This window comes from Syngnathoides biaculeatus, chromosome 14, assembly GCF_019802595.1.
Source record: "Syngnathoides biaculeatus isolate LvHL_M chromosome 14, ASM1980259v1, whole genome shotgun sequence".
In the NCBI taxonomy this organism is placed as follows: Eukaryota; Metazoa; Chordata; class Actinopteri; order Syngnathiformes; family Syngnathidae; genus Syngnathoides; species Syngnathoides biaculeatus.
The window spans coordinates 10155801-10178399 of record NC_084653.1 but is presented as its reverse complement, the minus strand read 5'-3'; the positions used below and the strand labels follow the sequence as shown (position 1 = coordinate 10178399).

Genomic DNA, 22599 nt, shown 5'->3' with positions numbered 1-22599 from the left:
TCAAGTGAATAAATGCTCTGTCATGCTTCTGATGCAACACTTTTCCACAAAGGCAATGTGAAACGTGCTAGTTATTTCAACGCATATGTTAATATGTACATTGTGATATATCATCCCAAATCTATATATACTTGGCCATGTAGCATTCACAGAAGTGCTTTAAGGAGAAATCCAGTGCTTTGCATGAACAGTGTATCCAATAGATCATGTCATATGTGCCTTATTTTGACAACGTGATGTTAAATCCTCTCTCTTTTAATAGTGTTTTGAGAAGATTTTTATTGACAATTACGAACTTTCAAGGGCGCTGCCATTTTCGCAAGTCACATGACCTACGTGCGCGGATGTGACATGTTACGTGCCGTTCCAAACGCTCCATTACATGGGACACTATTATGCAAAGCGCTGATTTCTCTGATTTATCCTCATCTGATGAAGAAATAGCAGTATCGGTTGATCGGGAAGACGGAGGAATACTTCCATACAGATTTGAACCTGTGGCTGTAAATGTTGAATATTTGGATGGTTCTTCGGGCGGAATGACGCGGAGTCTGACTACTCGGAGGCGTACGCGTTTGACATAAGTGCCTAAACAAAGGCCCCCGGAGCTCCGGTCCGGTAGCCGCGGATCGTTCTTCGGACAGGAATGACGCGGAGTCTGATGAGCGAGCTCTAGCAGCGGGCCGCGAGTCGAGCCTCGTTAGCCCTGGACGCTGAAGCTAAGCTAAAGGCCTCCGCCGTCGCTGAAGCTCGGCTAACAGCCTCCCCGGACGTCGACGCACGGCTCGCGGCCTGCCTTCGGCGGCGGCGAAGCCCTTTAGCCTAGCTTTGGCATCCAGGGCTAACGGCCTCCGCCGCCTGGAAGCTCGGCTCGTGGCCCACCGCCAGAGCTTCCTCATCAGACTGTCAGAAGAACCATCTGCGGCTGCTGGCCCGGAGCTCCCGGCGGCCATTGTTTACGCACTTATGTCGCGCGTAGGCCTCCGTGTAGTCAGACTCCGCGTCATTCCGCCCGAAGAACTATCCGAATATTCAACATTAATTACAGCCACAGGTTAAAATCTGTATGGAAGTATTCCTCCATCTTCCCTATCAACCGATACTGCTATTTCTTCACCAGATGAGGATAAATCCGAGACATCAGCACTGGGCATAAATGGTGCCCCGTGTAATTGAGCCTTTGTTGTGGCACGGTACACATCACATACACTGATGTAGATCACGTGACTCGTGAAAATGGCAGCGCCCTTGAAAATTCGTAATTGTCGATAAAAATCTTCTCAAAACACACTTAATGAGAGAGGATTTAACCTCACATTGTCAAAATAGGGTACATATTACATAACCTATTGGATACACTGTTCATGCAAAGCACTGGATTTCCCCTTCAAGTGACCCAAACAGTACCAGACTCTGCTTACATGTAGGATGAGACCAAATGAATGGACATGCAGTCCTCAAACATGTAATGCTTTTAAAATAAACAGCTGAAGCTAATTGGGACTGTGACATGTGACCAATAAGAGAGGCTGGTTCTCGGTGAGTGATGTTTCTGTCTGAATTTGGACTTTATTTACAGACTTATACGTGGTTCTCCGCTGCATTTGAACACGCAGTTTTGAAAAGATGGCACCAGCGGACACTCGGGTTAGATACAGTAGTTAGGGATAAAAACGTGAACCCTCACACCCTTATTGGATAACTCTTGCCTGTCCTAAATGACTTTCTGACGCGTTTAACTACATTGCTGTGATTCCAACTAGATAAGTGATTGAGAGAATCTGTAACAAGCCCACTCTCTTCCGGGGTGTGAATTGCAGAATGACTCTTAATAAAATTTGATTACATAATGGAAAATAGTGGGAAAGGCTTTTTGGGTGATTTCTGTAGCTTTAAGCTCAGCTAGATGCCAGTATTTCACTATTTAGCATATTATCTCCAATGTACTTCTTTTTAACTGTTGCTTGATAAAGAAAAAAAAACCATATTCCCCTAGTATTACGACCGTATGGCTCTGATAAAGTTACAGAAAAGCTATTGAAGGTTTTCTGTTAATGTTTGTTTCGCTGACCCGGTCCTTTCCTTTCATGGCAACACACGCCATTATCATTGTGTGAATGAGGCAACGTTATAAAAGCTCTGACGAGCTCGAAGGTAGAACGGTACTTTTGATCCCGCTGCCCATTCAGATACAAGCTGCCCATCATAAAGCTTTACTCATGCACCGTGACATTTCAACGATGTGAGAGCTTGCTTGTCAGTACTGTTGGAAGATGAACCTTAAACTTTAAAACTGTCATGTTCTCTCAGTGCTTACATACTCTAGGTTTTCCTTGCAAAATCCATCTAATTCCTGAACCTCTTATCCTTAAGCGGGTCGCAGGAGTACTGGAGCCTATCCAAGCTAATTTCGGGTACACTGAACTGGTTGCCAACCAATTGCACGCAAATTCAACATAGGTGGGGCCAAGATTTCAACTTTGGTCTTCAGAACTGTGAGGCAGATGTGCTGCGTTGAAGCCTCTTTCAAAATGACATTGGTGACCATGACAAAATGACACCGTTTTACACTATATCATGCTGTTGTCTTATGTCGACAGCCCCGTTACGTTTTCTTTTTACATCTGACAGTAGCACGCAGCAACAGAAACAATCCAATCTATGATCATGTGAAAATCCAATAAACTGTAATTAATCTTAGTAAGGTATTGTGGTCAATTCTTTGGTTTCAGCTTTATCAAACTACCACCAAGTCAATTGCAGTGGAAATATTGACCGTGCATACAGTAGTTTTTTTTTTTTTTTTTTTGTAAATTTGGACAACTCAAAAACATCACTTCTTCACTTGAACTTGGACACGCAAGCCACCACAGCTACAGTGTTTCTTTCCCTCAGTCAGAGCATTGAAGATGGGTTGTGGCTGGGTCTTTCAACATGACAAAGACCCGAAAAACAAAGCTAGGAAAACCAAGGAGTGACTTCGTAAGAAGCATATCAAGGTTCTAGTGTGGCCTAGTCAGTCTCCAGACCTTAGCCCAATAAAAAATCTTTGGAGGGAGCTGAAACTCCGTGTTTCTCAGCAACAGCCCAGAAACCTGTTTGATCTAGAGAAGATCTGTGTGGAGGAGTGGGCCAAAATCCCTCCTGCAGTGTGTCCAAACTTGGTGAACAACTACAGGAAAACGTTTGACCTCTTTAAGCAAGCAGAGGCTACTGTATCAAATATTAACATTGGTTTTCTCAGGTCTTCAAATACTTATTTGCAGCTGTATCACACAAATAAATCGTTAAAAAAAATCATACATTCTGCTTTCTGGATTTTTCTTTTTATATTATCTCTCTCACAGTGGACATGCACCTACGATGAAAATTTCAGCCCCCTCCATGATTTCTAAGTGGGAGAACTTGCAATATAGCAGGGTGTTCAAATACTTATTTTCTTCACTGTATCGTGAAAGAGTTTCTATCAAACCTGATTCTTTGCTAAGTACAAGACAGCGCGAAGAGAAAAACATATGTGTAGGCTGCACCATGAAAACTGAGTCACATTATTGGCGCTGTGTTCCTCTGTGTATGCTTCTGTGTGGGTATCAGTGGCTTAATTCTGTTCAAAGACACAAATCACATTCAGTATTTTATCTTTATTCTTCAGCCTTCTGAAAACTTCTGCCGAAGAGACATTCTGTCAGTTGAGTGAATGGCTTGCCTTACCTACTTTTTTTTCTAACCTATAGAAAAAAAAAAATAAGAATTCAGATTTTAATCAAACTGGTAAACAGGGTACCAAAACAGCTACTGAAAATCGTTGCTAGAGATGGTGGTGCCTCTTTGCCAGACCTTGTAGCTACCATTTTAATCGCTGCTTTGGTATGGATCTTGCGACCTTTGCTTTAATCTTTAGTGAAAATCAGACTTAAAATGTGGGAATCTTTTTGGATAAATCACTATTAATTTTTTTTCTCCTTACATTTCTCTTTGCATTGTTATGATAGTCTTTGACGTTGGGTTCATTGGTCCAAAGACTTTGATCTGTTTTGTGGTCAAATGTAATCTCACTTGGCTATGTTGAATATTGCCAGTTGATTTACATTATGTTTATCTTGATTTGTAAATGTTGACATCGATGCGCCAAACCTCCACAACTCATGTTAATGTTTTTCCTTTTTGTTCACCGAGTGCATCAATTAATTTTCTTGTCTTCCGTAGTTTTCCGAATGCTACTGTTGATTTCGCCACACTGTCTTGGTTTTATTTTTACTTTGACATTAAACTTCAACAGGGAGTGGCAATATCCAGCTTGAAAGCTCTTTTTTTTAATTTTTATATTTTTTAAAGAATATTACTCACTCTTTCAATTCCTTTTTGTGAAATTACTTTAAAAAAGGTAAACAACTGCACTTCAATCACATCTTGACTGGTTTAATTCTAGTCCATTGTGGCGGTATATAAAGGCAAAATAGCCAAGTCCGTCGCATTCCAAATACAAAACACTTGTCCTTAACTACATATTCTTCCCCAAACAAGAAAACAACAAAAGTGTTCAAGTGCAAGTAAAATTGCCCCTAAGATTTGCTGAAACTTCACTTTTTCTGTAAAGGGGATGTTAGTGAGGAATGGATGATGGATTACTCCAAAAATTAAAGACACATTTCCCCTCCAGCCGCATATTGCTGACTGTGTCGGTAGATGCTTTGTAGAGTATGCAAGACTCTGTTCTGAACCTGTTGATGATCTGTGGGGATTCACGTTTCTCTTTCCTCAGCGAGTTAGAAGATGAATTATTCACGTATTGTTTTGAAGTGTTTGAGCATTTTAGGGAGTGCGGTGTCCCTCTTTCTGTTACGTAATCGGTGCTGACACCTACATGTGTGCATTAAACAAAGACGAAAAGGGCCATATAACACGAAACAAACCCTCAGACACATGGCAAGAATAATTTGAAATGCTAATAATACAAGTACTGTTTTGATTTTAGCTTTGTGCTCATCGCTGTTGCTTAACAGACCAGTTTATTTACTATTAGATACTTCAGTTGTATTTTTAACCTATTATACCCCCTCTGAAGCATTAGATCCACTGCAGGAGCGCTTTATATATGGGCTTCTTTTTTAAAGCAGGTTTAATCTTGGATCATCTGGTTTTACGGAAGGCTAACTTGGTGATCCCTTGCCAGATGGAACATATGACACTTCACTTTACTAAATGCTCATGCGATATTTAGTCAAATTGTAGGACCGAATTTAAAAAAATATCTAATTAATTGATTGATTTCTCAAGCAAGATTAACGATTTAAAATTTCAGACACACTTACAGGTAATGTAGGATTTGTAGACCTTGAGATTGGTTTAAAGCTGGGTTACTAACATGATCTTAATTAAATCACTACACTATAAATTCACTCTGGAATCTGCAATACCAACATGTTCTGGAAATAATGAGATTTGGGAAACCACAAAGTATCCATACATGATTTTGAACAGTTTTAGTGGGATAGCAACCTTGGAACAGTGGTATTAACCATCTTAAAAGTACAAACTATACAAAACAAGTCAAGGAGTGCTTGGAGTTTGGCTTGGCTGTCACCTTCGGATGAAAAAAATATGCACAATGCCTATTTCGTTGAACCTCAAAGGACAAACACAATCTATGCTCCGACAACCCAATTTGTAAAGGAAATTGTATACATCTCTTCTCTTCCCTAACTGTTGTTGAAACAAAAATAACTGCACAGAAAATATTTTCAAGTGTCAAAGTGTTAAAGAACAATTGATATTGAGTCTTTAATGATGAGATCACGCGGTTATTTACGTCACAGCAACGCTCACTTTTTGCCAGGGTCACAGAAATGTAAAAATAGGATAATTAGTGCTAAAGATAAAATAATAAACTCTACCTTAAACGTTTCCATTGACAATGTATATGGTGAAGATGGGGTCTTTCTGCTTTAAAGTGAATGTGACCTTGTTGGCACTTGACTTACTTGGTATAAAATTACGCTTGAGTTGTTTAAAATGTAAATGCTCACAACCTTGGTCTCTGGAACTCCGAAAATATATTCCAGCAAAATTCTGGCAAAAATAATAAAAAAAAAGACAATCTCTGAGCAGAGTCTTATTGTGCTTCAGAGGATTGAGGTCTACATTATACACTTGATATTTAATGTGGTCAGGTGTGAACTGGATCCTTCCAGATGGTGGAAATTACAGGATTCTTACAATGAACCAGAAAATGGGATTACTCCACAGAAAGGCTCATTCATGTTGCAAGGCTGACATACCCACTTTATGCAGTATAGGTTAATTACAGAGAATATCTTGGTTAGATGTGGGCTTTTCTTTTTGGTCAATACAGAACCGTATTCTGTGAGGATGTCATGCATGTGCAGCCTTACGTTGTTTTTTGTCAATTGCTTGGGTGATTTTTCAGTTTTTGCCGGGGCTCTCTGTTCCAAGCCAAACTTCTACTAACATGAGTGAGCTTCAGATATGCAATTTTTCAAATCAAGTGAAAAAAAAATCCAATAGTAGAAACCGTCAAACGCACAAAATACGAAGACTCGCTGGTAGTTACATTCGCTTATAACTCACGTCAAAGTGCTCACACAGAGATTAGCCTATGGATATGAAGAACGGGTAGATGCGACACACCCCCTTTGGGTCTGGTGTTGCTAAGCTTGTGGGGGCAAAGTGTCAGCACTTTCCATATTTGTGTATGGCACGTAAAGCAAAGTAACACGCACGCCTGCACAAAATGATGCTGACAGTTACATGCAGCGACATAACATCACAGCAAGGGAATTGGGATATTTTTTTTTCTTAAACGTTTTGTATTAGAAGCATCCACTTTGGTGTTTTAAAAAAGTCTTGAAGATAAATGGAGAAGTGGGCAAGTTGTGATTTATTTCCACATACATGCGTTATCTTTATTGTGGGCCACGTCTGCTGGGCGGCAGCAACGGTGTCCTGGCATATCGAGTCTTCTCTTCATGTCTGTGTATAACCAGCCATGTTTACTATGCCACCATGGTCCACTCCCCTTTTGTTGCACACAGTTAAAGCATATAGTGTAGTAGTTGTGACTTCCAGCATACAGAATTTTCAGTTTATAAAAATCAGTTAGTTTTTTTACATTCTCATATTTTTTTTATGCGTTTATGCACTGCAGTGCTATTGTTCTTTAAGAAAATGGTGACAATTTGGGGCCCTATGGAACATATTATTAGAATTTCAACTGCTTTCAAAGAGGAATATTGATACTGTATGTTACATGAGCAAATTGTCAAGGTCCTACTGTATTAGAAAATCATACGTAACATGCTTGGCAACACCCAACACCCAACCAGTCACTATTTAGGATTTAAAACTGATGACATTTTAAATCAAATCAAGTGTAGCTGACGTGTGTTACCTGCCCTAACCCTAACAAAAACCTAAACCTCACGTAACCCCGATATTTTAATCCAAAGGTGACAATTAGGTCACAGGTTTTCAAAGCTGACCTGACCTGAATTTTTTTTTTTTTGTAGCTGGCTAGCTCACCACTATGAAAACATAACCCCTGACCCCTTTTGAAGACTTGCATCAAGCGTTGAGCCATTTGCATTGGCCCACAACAGTTGCATTGGTCTGTTTCAACACTTGAAATGTGCGTTTACTGTTAAACGTAATGTAATAAGACTTACTTCATCCACCTGGAAGCCATTTAGCCTCACCGCCGACTGTTCAAGCTCTCTCGTGAGCAAGCACATATGCGCAACCTTCAACGCATGCACCTCTTGTCAGCAGTCTGTCGCTCTCTTTGATTTGCTCATGCGAGTGAACTGCTGTGTTGCGCCGCATTGTTTTACGTGCCTTCATCTTGTTTTCAGCAGCGACAGTATGGATGAGACGAGTGAAGGAATCCAGGAGCTGGAAGTGTTTTGCCGATAACAGTTTCTGCTTGTAAGGCACAGTCTTGGAAATACAGGGCTGAAATTGGTATGGTTATTTGCTGTAAATACCAAGTGTTGGTCAGCTGGCACAGTAGTCACTGCCTGTATTTGCTTCACTGGCAACCTTGCACCAGTGATCCCATTTTAACATCATTGGACAAACAACTTGGAAGTCGACTGCATAATATGGATTTCAACCAAACGGATATCCAGTAGTGAATTGCAATCGAGCAGGATTCACATCTGACATTGTCTAAATTCCAGGTGTGAAACTTAAGGCCCGGGGGCCAACTACGGCCTGCCACATGATTTGATGTGGTCCGCAAAGGCAAATCATGTATGTCGTGATTCCCGTGAAAATCTGTACCAACATTTCAAATTATCACTACTGTAAACTTGAATATGATATCAATGTTTCAATTCATTGCTGTCCAGATGTCATCACAAATGAGAGCTCTTTTGGCTTGCAGAAAAAGTAGCCTGGGTAACGTTTATGTATGCAGCAGACCTGAATGGGATGTCACTGTATTGCACACAATCCACAGTCAGGGTTTCATGAAAACAAAGTGCAGCATACATGTAATGTAAGAATTAAATCACACAATGGGTAACATAAATGTACATGATCAATGTTATGTTAAGAATTTCTGTTCATGTCATGCACATTAAGGGTTAACATCTTCATTACGCCAATAGTTCAACATTTTATAGCGCAATGCTGGGAGCCATACGACTTCACAGTTCTGATGCATGCAAATACTGTAACTCTGTATGACATCAACCAAAATCCCATGACACAGTGTAAACGAGTTAATTACTGTAAAATCACGTTAATGTATTACAGAGATGCCTAACAGTGTATTTGAACAGGAACAAAGGCTGATGAAGTTGGGGGAAGGGGTGCAGCATTATTGCACTAATATTTTTGATGGACACCCGCATTCGTCTTGGTAACTTCATCCATGAAAACTATCAGTACTTTTGATATGAACATTTTCTGAATCAGCTAATGCCGTTATTAGTTGCCATGGAGACTGACTGAGTTAGGGTGTTGCTATGGAAACTGAGGGGCTGCTCATCACCACGCACAGCAGGCTTCACCACTCCCTCGAGCAAACTGGTATTGCAAAAGTACACAAGACATATACACGCACAATAGACAGCAACAAATGCATTGGTAGAATGTATGTTTTGATTTGGATATTTGTGGTGTTTTTTTTTTAAATCAATAAACAGTGATGGAATAGTCATTACAGTGAGCATTGGGTTGAGACTCGGGTTGTGATGACTCATTGGTCAGCCTGAATAGATTTAAGGCCCCTTAAGAATGCATATATTTTGTTCATTCTAATGAAAATATATACATATATACATACATAATACATATATTTAATGAAAAAGCTGGACTCTGACATTCATCGAAACTCACTCCAAGAGTGATTTAATGTGGAGGAGGATAATTACTTATAAATGTAAAATGACTTAACATTTGTAAATCATATGAGGCAACCAAGTGAGGCTCCCGCTTGCTCACAAAGAAGATAATTAATATTCAGGATCATTTTTAAAGGTCAGATTGGTTGCATGTGTAACAGGATTCTTGGTTAGTTTTTACAACGGAATGCAATACTGTTCGTAAAGGCTTTTCATTGAATTTTAGACAGAGGATTTAGTTATCCACCTTTATTCTTTATTAGCAGACCTCATGAGTGTAACATGAAGTCCTTGGCTTCCCATGCATGATGTGAGTGTTTACACAATGGGAGACACAAAACATACTTCTATAGATTGTTAGCACGTGGTCACTTTATCCCTTTGATATTTTATCCATATTTTACACAGCTGCGAAGGGCAAGGATCAATTCATGGAAAAAGATTTGTCCTGAAAACCTCTTCTTCCCTTGAAGTCCAATTGGTCTATGGCTCAATTAATTTGACATTATGATGGACAATTTTAATCAGTAAAACTAAATTAATCATTCATGAAAATGACTTTTGGCTGAAGCTCAATTTTCCTGAAGCCGTGTAATAGAAATTGGAGCAGCAGGACGGGATTCAGTATTCCCTCATGAAATAGCTTATGTATTACTGTGAAATAAATACACACAAGGGTATGAAGGTCTGCTGATGCATAATAATGAGCTGGGTTGAATCTACAAATCTTTTAATGAGACTCTCTTGCATTTTACAGTTGTTTTTTTCTGGTCTTCTACAAGATGTTCTCTTGTTCAATGTTTTAAAATTAACAACACCAATTTAGCTTTACTGAGACAGTAGTAAAGTGTCTTAACGAGATATTCCAGTCACTGGTTTTACGATCGGAAGTAATACACTTCGTTTCAGTTGCCATGGCCACGGTTCGTACGCCACACACTGATTTGGCATTTCGACCACGGAATTGTGGGTGAACTCTACCTCCAACAGTTATGTCAATCCCGGCAATATTCAACACTAATCTTGCGTATTATTCGTTGTTTTTGTAATTATTACTCAATGGACACAACGAGTGGTTAGCCAGTCAGCCTCACAGTTGAGGTTCTAGCTATGTCCGTCTATCTCCAGTCTTCCTAGGAAGGTTTTTTTGTAGGTTCAAAAACATGCATGCTAGGTTCACAGTGACTCTCGCTTGTGTGAAAGTGAGTGTGAATCCTTGTTTGTCTTTATTCACGCAGCAATTGGCTGACTACCAGTTGTGGGTTTACCCTACCTATCGCGCAAAGTCAGCTGGGACGAGCTCAAGCGCTCCCGCAAATTCTCATGACAACAAATGCCCAAATAATTACACAATAATACAGTTTAAAATATCAGTGCCTTACTTTTGGTGAATGTCTGACACAGACTTTTAGGAATAATAAATTTTAAAGGCTGTTGTTTTGGTCCCCCTTTAGGTTGTCTCTGAGATTCCAATACACACAAGCCCTGAATACAATTTGCAGTGAGTCCCATATGGCATTTTGCGTGTGTGTGTGTCTGTGTCTGTGTGTGTGTAACACATTACATACACTTTGGATTACATTCAAGTGTTTTACTGATGTCCTGTTTCAATACGTGTATTCAGAGATCAGTGTGTGGTAATAATACATGTATAATCTCAGAAGACATGACTAGGACAGCAACTATTCATTTGTCATTTCTGTTTATATGACTTGACATTTCGATTACTTCAGCTCGTAATAGGATAGTACCCTATTGTAAGAATAGCTTTGTGCCTTGTGGCATTTCATGTAAATAGGATTTCTCATCATACTCTGCTAAGAAACCTGAGCAGGAGAGCAGACATCAAATCTTTTGATTCATTTAGGCGATCACAACCCAAACATTGTTAACCAAGATTGCTCTTTAATTAACTATTACTTTTTTTTTGGCAATACAATTTATGAGGTTATGTACTAAAAGTACATAAGGGCACTGCTTTAGATATTAAATCAATATAAAACTAGTTGCAATGCTTTTAGTGCATGTCTCATTGATTTTGGCCGCATTGTAGTAACCCTCATAAACGTGATCGTTGTGGTCAGTCTTGTCATTATTTTCATACTGTTTCGTTCAAATTTCATGACATCATTGCTTTTGCATCCATGACAAGATTTGAGATCGTACCTGATCTTTTTGTTCTTTTTTTCACAGATAAATACAACTAATGCATTTGGGAACATATGGGTGCTATAACCGATAAAAGTAGCTCCCCCCAGCCCCCACTTATGACAACGAAACATTTTTTTTTCAAGCAGAGACAAGCACAGCACGTCCTCATTCACTTGCAGTGCTGCAAAGTTCAGCTTGTCCTCTAAAGGAGAAGAGTCAATTACAAGTCTTGTACAAAACCTTTACAAAATCTGATGCCCGTTTATCGAACTGTTAAAAGATCCAATATTTTCCAGTTTTGCATTTCATACTGTTAAGGGAAAAATACATTCAGGTCAGCTTGTTTAAAATGAATTTGTGGTCTGTCCTTCAGGAATGGATTAGTTATTACTTTTTTTTGTTTCTTTGAAACATCCAAATTGTTTTAACAGTGCTGGTAAAAAGTACGTTCCCCCATTTTGATAGCTATTGCATGGAGATTCCATCCATCCCTCCATTTTCTGACCCTCTTATCCTCACAAGGGCTGTGGAAATGCTGGAGCCTATCCCAGCTAACCTCAGGAAGGCGGTGGGGTACACCCTGATTTGGATTTCACCCAATTGGAAGTCACATATAAACTCACATTTGCACCTATTGGCAATTTAGTGTCTTCAATCAACCTACCTTGCATATTTTTGTGATGTGGGAGGAAAGTGAAGTACCGGGAGAAAACCCATGCAGGTACATGCAAACTCCACTCATGCGGGGCTAGGATTTGAACCCCGGTCCTCAGAACTGTGAGGCAAACGCGCATTCCTTCTCCTCCAATGTCATATTGGATGGTTTTTAAGCACGAAGTGCCTTTTTAATGTCAATTTAACCAGTCCAGACTTTGACTTGCTTGCTTCAAAATCTTCCTTTGGTTTATTAATTGAATTACAAAAAGATAAACTTGCTGTTATGTTTCGGGTAGTTGTCGTGTTACCTAATGAGAACTTGAGCGAGAGGGCACAAACTAACAGCCGGATGTTTAGCTGAAGGTTTGACTTTTTTTTTTGTATTATTTAGAACCAAAATAGTTTTTATTTTTTATTTTATTTTTTTTTTTTTTAACTTTTAAATAAAATCATCATTTAGAAAGTGCCTTTTGCACTTGGTTACACTGTTGTGTTTCAATGAATTGAAGCATCTGAGATTTCAAGTGCTTTGTTTTTTTTCTGTTTGTACATCAACAACAACTTTAAACATACACATTGAACATTTTTATATCAATGACAGATTCAGCCATGATTGAGCCTGATTATTTGTTGCACAAAAAGATATAAGAAATCTGAAATATTTTTCAAGTGGTGGTGGTGGCGCATTTCCCACTGAGCTGCAACCCATGTGAAGTGTTTGTTACTCATGCGTCAATCTATTGTGGAAATGCTTTTTGGATTTTTTTTTTTTCGATAAATGAAGTTGTTACTGTCTACAGGTATGTGCGCTGCTATCAATGGAGTTTTCCAGGCGTACAGTAGTTGTAGAACGCTACCTCATCAGACAGCATGACTGCTTCTGTTCTGCCTATAATGAGGCATTTCACGGTTTGTGTGTGTGTGTTTGCACTTGCGTGTCTGTGTGCAGCAGCAGGACTGTGGATCTGCGTTTGAGCTGTCCCACTAACAACCATGGACAGCACACAGACAAACACAAACTCACTATTTTGCAAGTTGTCCAACTAACTATACCATAGACTGATTATCGGTACTACTTTCTCCCCTCAGCCTCCACCTCAACCTCCATCCATCTGTCCCGGCGATTTGCAGGTTCTAGGTTTGTGCATGTGTGTGTGCGTGTGCGTATTAAGAGATACCACCTGCCACCGCACTCCCAAAGGACTAAGAGGCAAATCTGTCTCTATGCCTTTCTCCCCTTACAACTGCTCTTACCCTTTATCCCCTGTCACTTTTCCAGGACTCGGATGCAAAGCTTTCCCCTGAGTCACGGATCGTACCGCAGTCAACCAGGTGAGTCTCCTAGTCTTTTTCCTTTTTAGTCATCCCAGTCTTATTGTTCTTCTCTGCGTCAGTATGTGGTGCTGTAAAGTTGCTGCGTCACTATGCTGCTAAAAGGCACTGTCAGAGCTTGACTATACAACCAGTCGCTGCAGAAGCAGTCACCTTCTTTTACTGGCGAATCACAGTGCTCTTGGTGCTTCAACTGCAAAGTTTACACGTGTACATTTACCTCATTGTTCTTGTCCTGTGGTCTCTCATTTTGTACATCTGTCTAATTTCAGAATTCAAAAGACTGTTTTGGATACGACCCAGTAGAGTTTCTTTACCTTTTTCTCTGCTGTTTTTGCACGTACCTGTGAGTTGTTTCAACAATAATTATCTATTGTGTGTTTTTTTTTCTTTTAAATCACATGCAGCACGGTGCTGAGTAGTTAAGATGTCAGCCTCATAGATATAAGTGGTTTGAATTTTGAATTCAGTCTTTCTGTGGGGAATATGCATCTGGGCTTCAGGCGGATTCCTAAAAGGACTTCATACCCCAAAATATGCTTGTTAGGTTCACTGAATAATAAATTGTCCACAGGTGCAAATGTGGGTGTGAATGCTTGTTTGTCTGTATTCAGTATGTACCCTGCGATTGAGTAGCAAGCAGTCACAGCTTGTACCCTGCCTCTTGGTCAAAGTCTGCTGGAAAAATCTCCAGCTCACTCACAACCCAAATGGAAATAAACTGTCTTGAATAGAAAATGGATGGATAGAAGGATGTGAAATTACATTTGTTGGGTCATCCTTCCATGTTTTCAAGCACTCTCGAGGTCTGCATGTGGATGAAGACAAGAACACAAGTGTCCGTTGTAACAAACTAATTTGGCATAAGGCGACGATAATAAATCTAAAAGCATAAAAAGTAGAGTAGCAACGTTGTCATTGATCTGTCAATCCCAGAACACCTATTTTAGTGACAGCCTTGCCTCTATGTCAGCCTTAATGTGGTTACAAACATTACATTACAGATTTGTAATTGTGTGCAGTGCTTGTATGACTCAGCAGCAAACATCAAATAATATTTAATTCAAAAGAATTTCAAGAATTTCAAAAATGGTGAACTCAAATGTATATTTAGTTTAACCGTTTTTTTTTTAAAGGGTTAGCATCTGGAAGCCATCATATAGTATTACAATAATACTGTATAATAAATAGTATCAGCCCTTGTTTAAGGACATGGGACAAATGTCTATTTCAAACAGATTTTTGGGATAGAAAGCCAAAAACGAATGATAAAGTGAAAGAGAAATAATTGTAGTAACTGCTTATTAATTATATTCGTTTTGTCCTCAGAAGCTGTATAATGCTCAAGACCCACAACATTTCACTGTTTTATTTGTTCCACCTCTTTCTTCATCAGCTTCACCACCTACGCATCGTCTCTCATCTTTGTGTCATTGTCTTGTCATATTCTCATCTCTTCTCACATCTGCCAGTCAGGGAACTTCTCTTTGCTGCATGTTATTAAAACTCGTCTTGATCCATACACACTACGACAAGGCCACATTTACAGTGCAAATTGTCATGATCCTGCCGCTCCAGCACTAAATGTGCGGGTGCCTGCGCGGGTGCGCTGATTGAGGCGCACACCTGCGTCTCATGTGGACTGATTAGTCTATATTCATATCACCCCGATGAACAATTGGTCCCCGGCAGTTCGTTGAGCTTTATGTCCCGTTCGAGTGCTCCGGTATTCCTGATTGTCAACCTGTGTGTACCGACCTTCGCCTGTTCTCCGACCAACCTTGTAAGCCTGACTCCTTCGTTACTTCTGTCTCCTTTGATTGTTCTCCTGTGTACCGACTCCTGCCTGCCCGCTCACCTGCTCTCTTTGCCCGACGTCCCAACTACCGCTGCTGCACCGGACTGCCTGCTCGATCCCCGACCTCGGCATATAATAAACGTTTCTCCTTGAACTACCTTGCATCGTCCGAGTCCTGCATTTGGGTCCTACCCCCGTTCCGATGGGACGTGACAGAACGAACTGGCCACAACAGGACCTAGCAGGAAAGACCCGGGGTCGCCGGGACCGACGCAAGGTAGACCGTCTGCCGGAGGACCAAGGCTGTCCGATCCGGGTAGGCTCCCTGACGTCCTCCGCTTCCGTGTCTTACGCTCCGCCAGCGAGGTATGAATACGTCCCGAACACGACCCGTCCGGCTCCTCATATTCTTCTGGACTCTGACTTTTCGGAATATGAGGAGGACCGTGATTTGTATGACCGGCTGCCTGAGTACGACTCCGATGACTTTGATTTTGAATCTCTTTGCCCGGCTTTTCATCCCAGTCAGTTTGCTCCACCTCCCCACGTTCCCAGCACCCGAACGTCTTTGCCCGGTGGATAGAAATACACCAATCCATTTGAGGAAACCCGCTTGGCCATCTACCCGGGACCTCCGCGTGGCGGCCAGAGGATACGCCCCGGCCGGGCGCTCCCTGAGGTCTCCCGCTGCGCGGCAACGAAGACACCGTCCTCCCACGCCTCGCCTGCAACGGTGAGACCGGCAGATCCGCAGCTGGTGGCGAAGCTTCCAGCCCAGAGGGAGGAGGAGCTGCCAAATCACGATGCATTCTACCGTGAAATGTGGGCGGAGATAGAGCGGCAGAGCGCCAAATTGGCGGCTCTCACGTCCCAGGTCCGGCATGGATTGGCGAACCAGCCGAGCTATGCTGACGTCGCAACGGCGACGGACTCGCTGCTGACGCAGGTTCACGTGGCAGTTGGAACTGACCCGCTCCCGAGACACGCCCACGTGTCAGTTTCGACTGACTCTGTGCCTACTCTCGTTCACGTTGCCGTGGAAACAGACCCGCCCCGTCGCCAAGCGCACGCTGCAGTGGGAACGGACTCGCCACCTTGCCAAGTGCACGTCGCAGAGGGAACGGACTCGCCACCTTGCCAAGCGCATGTAGCTGTGGAAACTGACCCGCCTCCTCGCCATTCCCACGTCGAGATTTTGGCTGTTCCGAGCAGAGTTCACGCGGCAATTGGAACTGACCCGCTACCGAGACACGCCCACGTGTCAGTTTCGACTGACTCTCTGCCGACTCTCGTTCACGTTGCCCTGGAAACAGATTTGCCACCGCGCCACGCCCACGTTGCTGTCTCAACGAATGCACCGCAAGCTCATGTGGCAGTGGGGACTGACCCGATGCCACCTCACGTTGCTGTCCAGGAGGTGGCAACGTCTCCTTAGCCGCTTCTCGTCCGTGCTCTGGAGTACCAGTGGCGACTGGCCCACGGATGCTTTACACTCCTGCTTCGTCGGTGACCGGCACGCGGTCGCTCCCCGTTCCTGCTCTGTGGGCGACCGGCACGCGGTCGCTCCCCGTTCCTGGTCAGTCGGCGACGGGCACGCCCATACGTTCCCGTCCAGGAGGTGGCGACGGTGACACTGACGCTGCCTTCTCACGTTCCTGTCCAGGAGGTGGCGACGGTTCCCCAGCCGCCTCACGTTCCCGCCCAGGAGGAGGTAGAGTTGGTGATGCTGCCTCCGCCTTCTCACGTTCCTGTCCACGAGGAGGTGGCATTGGCGCTGCCTTCTCACGTTGCTGTCCAAGAGGTGGCGATGGCGATGGTGTCGCCGCCTTCTCACGTTGCTGTCCAGGAGGTGGCGATGGCGATGGTGTTGCCGCCTTCTCACGTTGCTGTCCAGGAGGTGGCGATGGCGATGGTGTCGCCGCCTTCTCACGTTGCTGTCCAGGAGGGGGCGATGGCGATGTTGTCGCCGCCTTCTCACGTTGCTGTCCAGGAGGGGGCGATGGCGATGGTGTCGCCGCCTTCTCACGTTGCTGTCCAGGAGGTGGCGATGGCGATGGTGTCGCCGCCTTCTCACGTTGCTGTCCAGGAGGTGGCGATGGCGATGGTGTCGCCGCCCTCTCACGTTGCTGTCCAGGAGGTGGCGATGGCGATGGTGTCGCCGCCTTCTCACGTTCCTGTCCATGAGGAGCTGGGGAGTTCTGTGGAGCCACCCTGGAGCTGGAGAGACTTCGGGATGGCTGTGATGGTGGCGGTCATGGCTCTGGTCCGTCTCTCCATCATCCTCTTCACTCCTGAGGGCTCCCAGCCGCTTCAGGACCTGGCCTCGTTGGTGACTAATCCACGTCTTCCTCCTGACCAAGCCTCAGTGGCGACCAGTCCCTGGTCGTCTCACAACCACGGCGTGGGAGGTTCTCGTCCAGAGCAGTTGCCTGCCTCGGCCTGGTTCCTGCTTCGTCGTTTGGTTCCTCACAGAGGTCGTCCGCCCGAAGCGCTCCGTGGGGACCCTGGTGCTTGGCGTCCGGGTCGTCCTCCTGACCTGTCCACCCGGATGCCTTGCGTTTGGTGGCCTGGATGGCCACCAGAATGGGGTTCGGGGGGGGGGGGGGTGCCCTCCTCCGGACGCCCCTTCCGCCCACCCCTGCCTGTGTTAATTATTGTCTGTATTTTTTCGTTTAGGCACGTCTGGGAGCCGTGCCTTTGAAGGGGGGTACTGTCATGATCCTCCCGCTCCAGCACGAGCTGTGCGGGTGCCTGCGCGGGTGTGCTGATTGAGGCGCACACCTGCGTCTCATGCGGGCTGATTAGTCTGTATTTATATCACCGATGACGATTGGTCCCCGGCAGTTCGTTGAGATTCATGTCCCGTTCGAGTGCTCCGGTATTTCTGATCGTCAACCTGTGTGTACCGACCTTCGCCTGTTCTCCGACCAACCTTGTAAGCCTGACTCCTTCGTTACTTCTGCCTGCTTTGATTGTTCTCCTGTGTACCGACTCCTGCCTGCCCGCTCACCTGCTCTCTTCGCCCGACGTCCCAACTACCGCTGCTGCACCGGACTGCCTGCTCGATCCCCGACCTCGGCATATAATAAACGTTTCTCCTAGAACTACCTTGCATCGTCCGAGTCCTGCATTTGGGTCCTACTCTTGTTCCGATGGGACGTGACACAAATATCAATGATTGAGGTTTATTGGGCATTACAGTACTGCAAACATATAGAGTATAGAGAAAGTTGTGGAAACTGAATGTCTCAGTCCAATAAATATCCACTTTTTACAGATTTTTCTCTCACTAAAAGATTGTCATTCCCCAATTTATGTTTTATTGTATTTATTTATTTATTTAAAACAGTCCACAGAATATATTCAGGGTCTAATGTGTAAACAGTTCAAATGAAGTTGGGACTTTTTAAAAATAAATAAAAACTGACTACAATGATTTGCCAATCATGTTACACCTATATTTAATGGCATACACGACAAAGACAACATATTTAATGTTCAAACTGTTAAACTTTATTGTTTTTAGCAAATAATCATTAACTTTGAATTTTATGGCTGCAACACGTTCCAAAAAAGGTAGGGAAAAACAATGTCAAAGTGGAGGAATGCTCATCAAACACCAGTTTGGAACATCCCACACCTGAACAAGTGAATTGGGAACAGGTGGGTGCCATGATTAGAAATGAAAGGAGCTTCCTTGAAGTGCTCAGTCATTCACAGGCAAAGATGGGCCGAGGTTTACCTGTTTTTCGAACAAGTGCATCAGAAAATACAGTTTGAGGATAATGTTCCTCAATGTACAATTCCAAGCAATTTAGGGATTTCATCATCTCCAGTCCATAATATCATCAAAAGTTTAAGAGGGTCTGAAGAATACACTGCATGTAAGCGGCAAGGCGAAAAACCGACATTGAACGCCTGTGACCTTCAAGCCCTTAGATGGCACTGCATCCAAAACTGACATCGATGTAGAAAGAATATCATCGCATAGGCTCAAAAACACTTCAGAAAACCAACGTCTGTAAATACAGTTCGGTGCTACATCAGTAAGTGGAATTTAAAACTTGACTATCCAAAGCAAAAGTCACTTATCTACAACACCCATAAACATTGGTGCTTCTCTGGGCCTGAGCTCATCTAAAAATCTTCTTCTTCTTCTTTTCCTTTCGGCTTGTCCCATTAGGGGTCGCCACAGCGTGTCATCTTTTGCCATCTTAGCCTATCTCCTGCATCTTCCTCTCTAACCCCAACTGCCCTCATGTCTTCCCTCACCACATCCATAAACCTTCTCTTTGGTCTTCCTCTCGCTCTTTTGCCTGGGAGCTCCATCCTCAGCATCCTTCTACCAATATACTCACTCTCTCGCCTCTGAACATGTCCAAACCATCGAAGTCTGCTCTCTCGAATCTTGTCTCCAAAACATCCAGCTTTGGCTGTCCCTCTAATGAGCTCATTTCTAATCCTATCCAACCTGGTCACTCCGAGCGAGAACCTCAACATCTTCATTTCTGCCACCTCCAGTTCAGCTTCCTGTTGTTTCTTCAGTGCCACCGTCTCTAATCCGTACATCATGGCCGGCCTCACCACTGTTTTGTAAACTTTGCCCTTCATCCTAGCAGACATTCTTCTGTCACATAACACACCAGACACCTTTCGCCAGCTATTCCAACCTGCTTGGACCCGTTTCTTCACTTCCTGACCACACTCTCCATTGCTCTGTATTGTTGACCCCAAGTATTTGAAGTCGTCCACCCTCGCTATCTCTTCTCCCTGTAGCCTCACTCTTCCCCCTCTACTTTTCTCATTCACGCACATATATTCTGTTTTACTTCGGCTAATCTTCATTCCTCTCCTTTCCAGTGCATGTCTCCATCTTTCCAATTGTTCCTCTGCATGCTCCCTGCTTTCACTGCATATGACAATATCATCTGCGAACATCATGGTCCAAGGGGATTCCAGTCTAACCTCATCTGTCAGCCTATCCATTACCACTGCAAACAGAGCTGATCCCTGATGCAGTCCCACCTCCACCTTAAATTCCTCTGTCACACCTAAGGCACACCTCACCATTGTTCTGCTGCCATCATACATGTCCTGTACTATTTTAACATACTTCTCTGCCACACCAGACTTACGCATGCAGTACCAATGGGAACTAGAACACTTTTCCTCCATTCTTCAGGCATCTTTTCACCCGCTAGTATTCTGTTGAATAAGTTGGTCAAAAACTCCACAGCCATGTCTCCAAATTGCTTCCATACCTCTACCGGTATGTCATCAGGACCATGTGCCTTTCCATTTTTCATCCTTTGTAGTGCCTTTCTGACTTCCCCCTTAGTAATCATTTCCACTTCCTGGTCCTTCACTCTTGCCTCTTCAACTCTTCCTTCTCTCTCATTTTCTTCATTCATCAACTTCTCAAAGTATTCTTTCCATCTATTTAGCACACTATCGGCACCAGTCAACACATTTCCATCTCTATCCTTAATCACCCTAACCTTCTGCACATCCTTCCCATCTCTATCCCTCTGTCTGGCCAACCTGTAGAGATCCTTTTCTCCTTCTTTCGTGTCCAACCTGGTGTACATGTCTTCATATGCCTCTTGTTTAGCCTTTGCCACCTCTACCTTTGCCATATGTCACATCTCGATGTACTCCTTTCGCCTCTCCTCAGTCCTCTCAGTATCCCACTTCTTCTTCGCTAATCTCTTTCCTTGTATGACTCCCTGTATTTTGGGGTTCCACCACCAAGTCTCCTTCTCCCCTTTCCTACCAGATGACACACCAAGTACTCTCCTGCCTGTCTCTCTGATCACCTTGGCTGTCGTCGTCCAGTCTTCCGGGAGCTTCGGTTGTCCATCGAGAGCCTGTCTCACCTCTTTCCGGAAGGCCGCACAACATTCTTCCTTTCTCAGCTTCCACCACATGGTTCTCTGCTCTACCTTTGTCTTCTTAATCTTCCTACCCACCACCAGAATCATCCTACATACTACCATCCTATGCTGTCGAGCTACACTCTCCCCTACCACTACTTTACAGTCAGTAACCTCCTTCAGATTACATTGTCTGCACAAAATATAATCTACCTGCGTGGTTCTACCTCCGCTCTTGTAGGTCACTATATGTTCCTCCCTCTTCTGGAAACAAGTGTTCACTACAGCCATCTCCATCCTTTTTGCAAAGTCCACCACCATCTGCCCTTCAAAGTTCCTTTCCTGGGTGCCGTACTTACCCATCACTTCTTCATCGCCCCTGTTTCCTTTACCAATATGTCCATTACAATCTGCACCAATCACAACTCTCTCGCTGTCTGGGATGCTCAGAACTACTTCATCTAGTTCCTTCCAGAATTTCTCTTTCAACTCTAGGTCACATCCTACCTGTGGTGCATAGCCGCTAACCACATTATACGTAACACCCTCAATTTCAAATTTTTCTTTTCACCTCCAAGAGATTCTTAGCCAGCTCTTCCTTTAAAATAACCCCTACTCCATTTCTCTTCCCATCTACTCCATGGTAGAATAATTTAAACCCTGCTCCCAAACTTCTAGCCTTACTACCTTTCCACCTGCTCTCTTGGATGCACAGAATATCAACCTTTCTCCTAATCATTATGTCAACCAACTCCTGTGCTTTTCCTGTCATAGTCCCAACATTCAAAGTCCCTACACTCAGTTGTAGGCTCTGTGCATTCCTCTTTTTCTTCTGACGCTGGATCCGGTTTCCTCCTCTTCTTTGTCTTCGACCCACAGTAGCTGAATTTCCACCGACGCCCTGCAGGTTAGCAGTGCCGGGGGCGGGCGTTGTTAACCCGGGCCACGACCGATCCGGTATGGGAATTTCTTTAGATGAACGCTCATATTTGTTTGGCACAGTTTTTACGCCGGATGCCCTTCCTGACGCAACCCTCTGCATTTATCTGGGCTTGGGACCAGCCTACAGATTGCTCTGGTTTGTGCCCCCATAGGGCTGCATTCTGAGCTCATCTAAAAATGAATGATGCAAAGTGTAAAAATGTTTTGTGGTCTGACGAATCCACATTTGAAATAGTTTTTGGAAATTGTGGACATTGTGTCTTTCGACCCAAAGAGGAAAAAAAAACATCCGGACTTTTATGGACGCAACAGTCAGAAGCCAGCATCTGTGTTGGTATTTTTTGTTAGTGTCAATGGCGTGGGTAACTTACATATCTGTGAAAGCACCATTCATGCTGAAAGGTACAGTACATACAGGTTTTGGATAAACATGCAGCCATCCAAGCAACATCTTTTCCATAAACTTGCACATTTTGCACAC

General features: G+C 43.5%; 2 protein-coding genes across 9 annotated transcripts in view; both read left to right on the top strand.

Moving 5' to 3' along the window:
• map2 (microtubule-associated protein 2) overlaps positions 1-22599 on the top strand; it is a 78144-nt gene that overhangs the window by 2572 nt on the left and 52973 nt on the right. For 7 of the 8 annotated variants that reach the window (XM_061841105.1, XM_061841102.1, XM_061841104.1 and 4 more), the window contains exon 2: positions 13453-13505. The gene's annotated coding sequence lies outside the window, so the exon portion shown is untranslated. Of the gene's footprint in view, positions 1-13452; positions 13506-13777; positions 13852-22599 lie in introns of all 8 variants that reach the window. The other variant, XM_061841100.1, reaches the window with a different exon arrangement.
• On the top strand, positions 15683-17239 carry LOC133512645 (uncharacterized). Its single transcript, XM_061842456.1, has 2 exons — positions 15683-16879; positions 16967-17239. Exon 1 carries the CDS (start codon positions 16124-16126, stop codon positions 16736-16738), a length of 615 nt encoding a protein of 204 aa, XP_061698440.1. The 5' UTR covers positions 15683-16123; the 3' UTR covers positions 16739-16879; positions 16967-17239.

What these genes read in the sequence shown, in the direction of transcription:
- LOC133512645 (XM_061842456.1), top strand. Translation starts at nt 16,124, where the DNA reads ATGTGGGCGGAGATAGAGCGGCAGAGCGCCAAATTGGCGGCTCTCACG.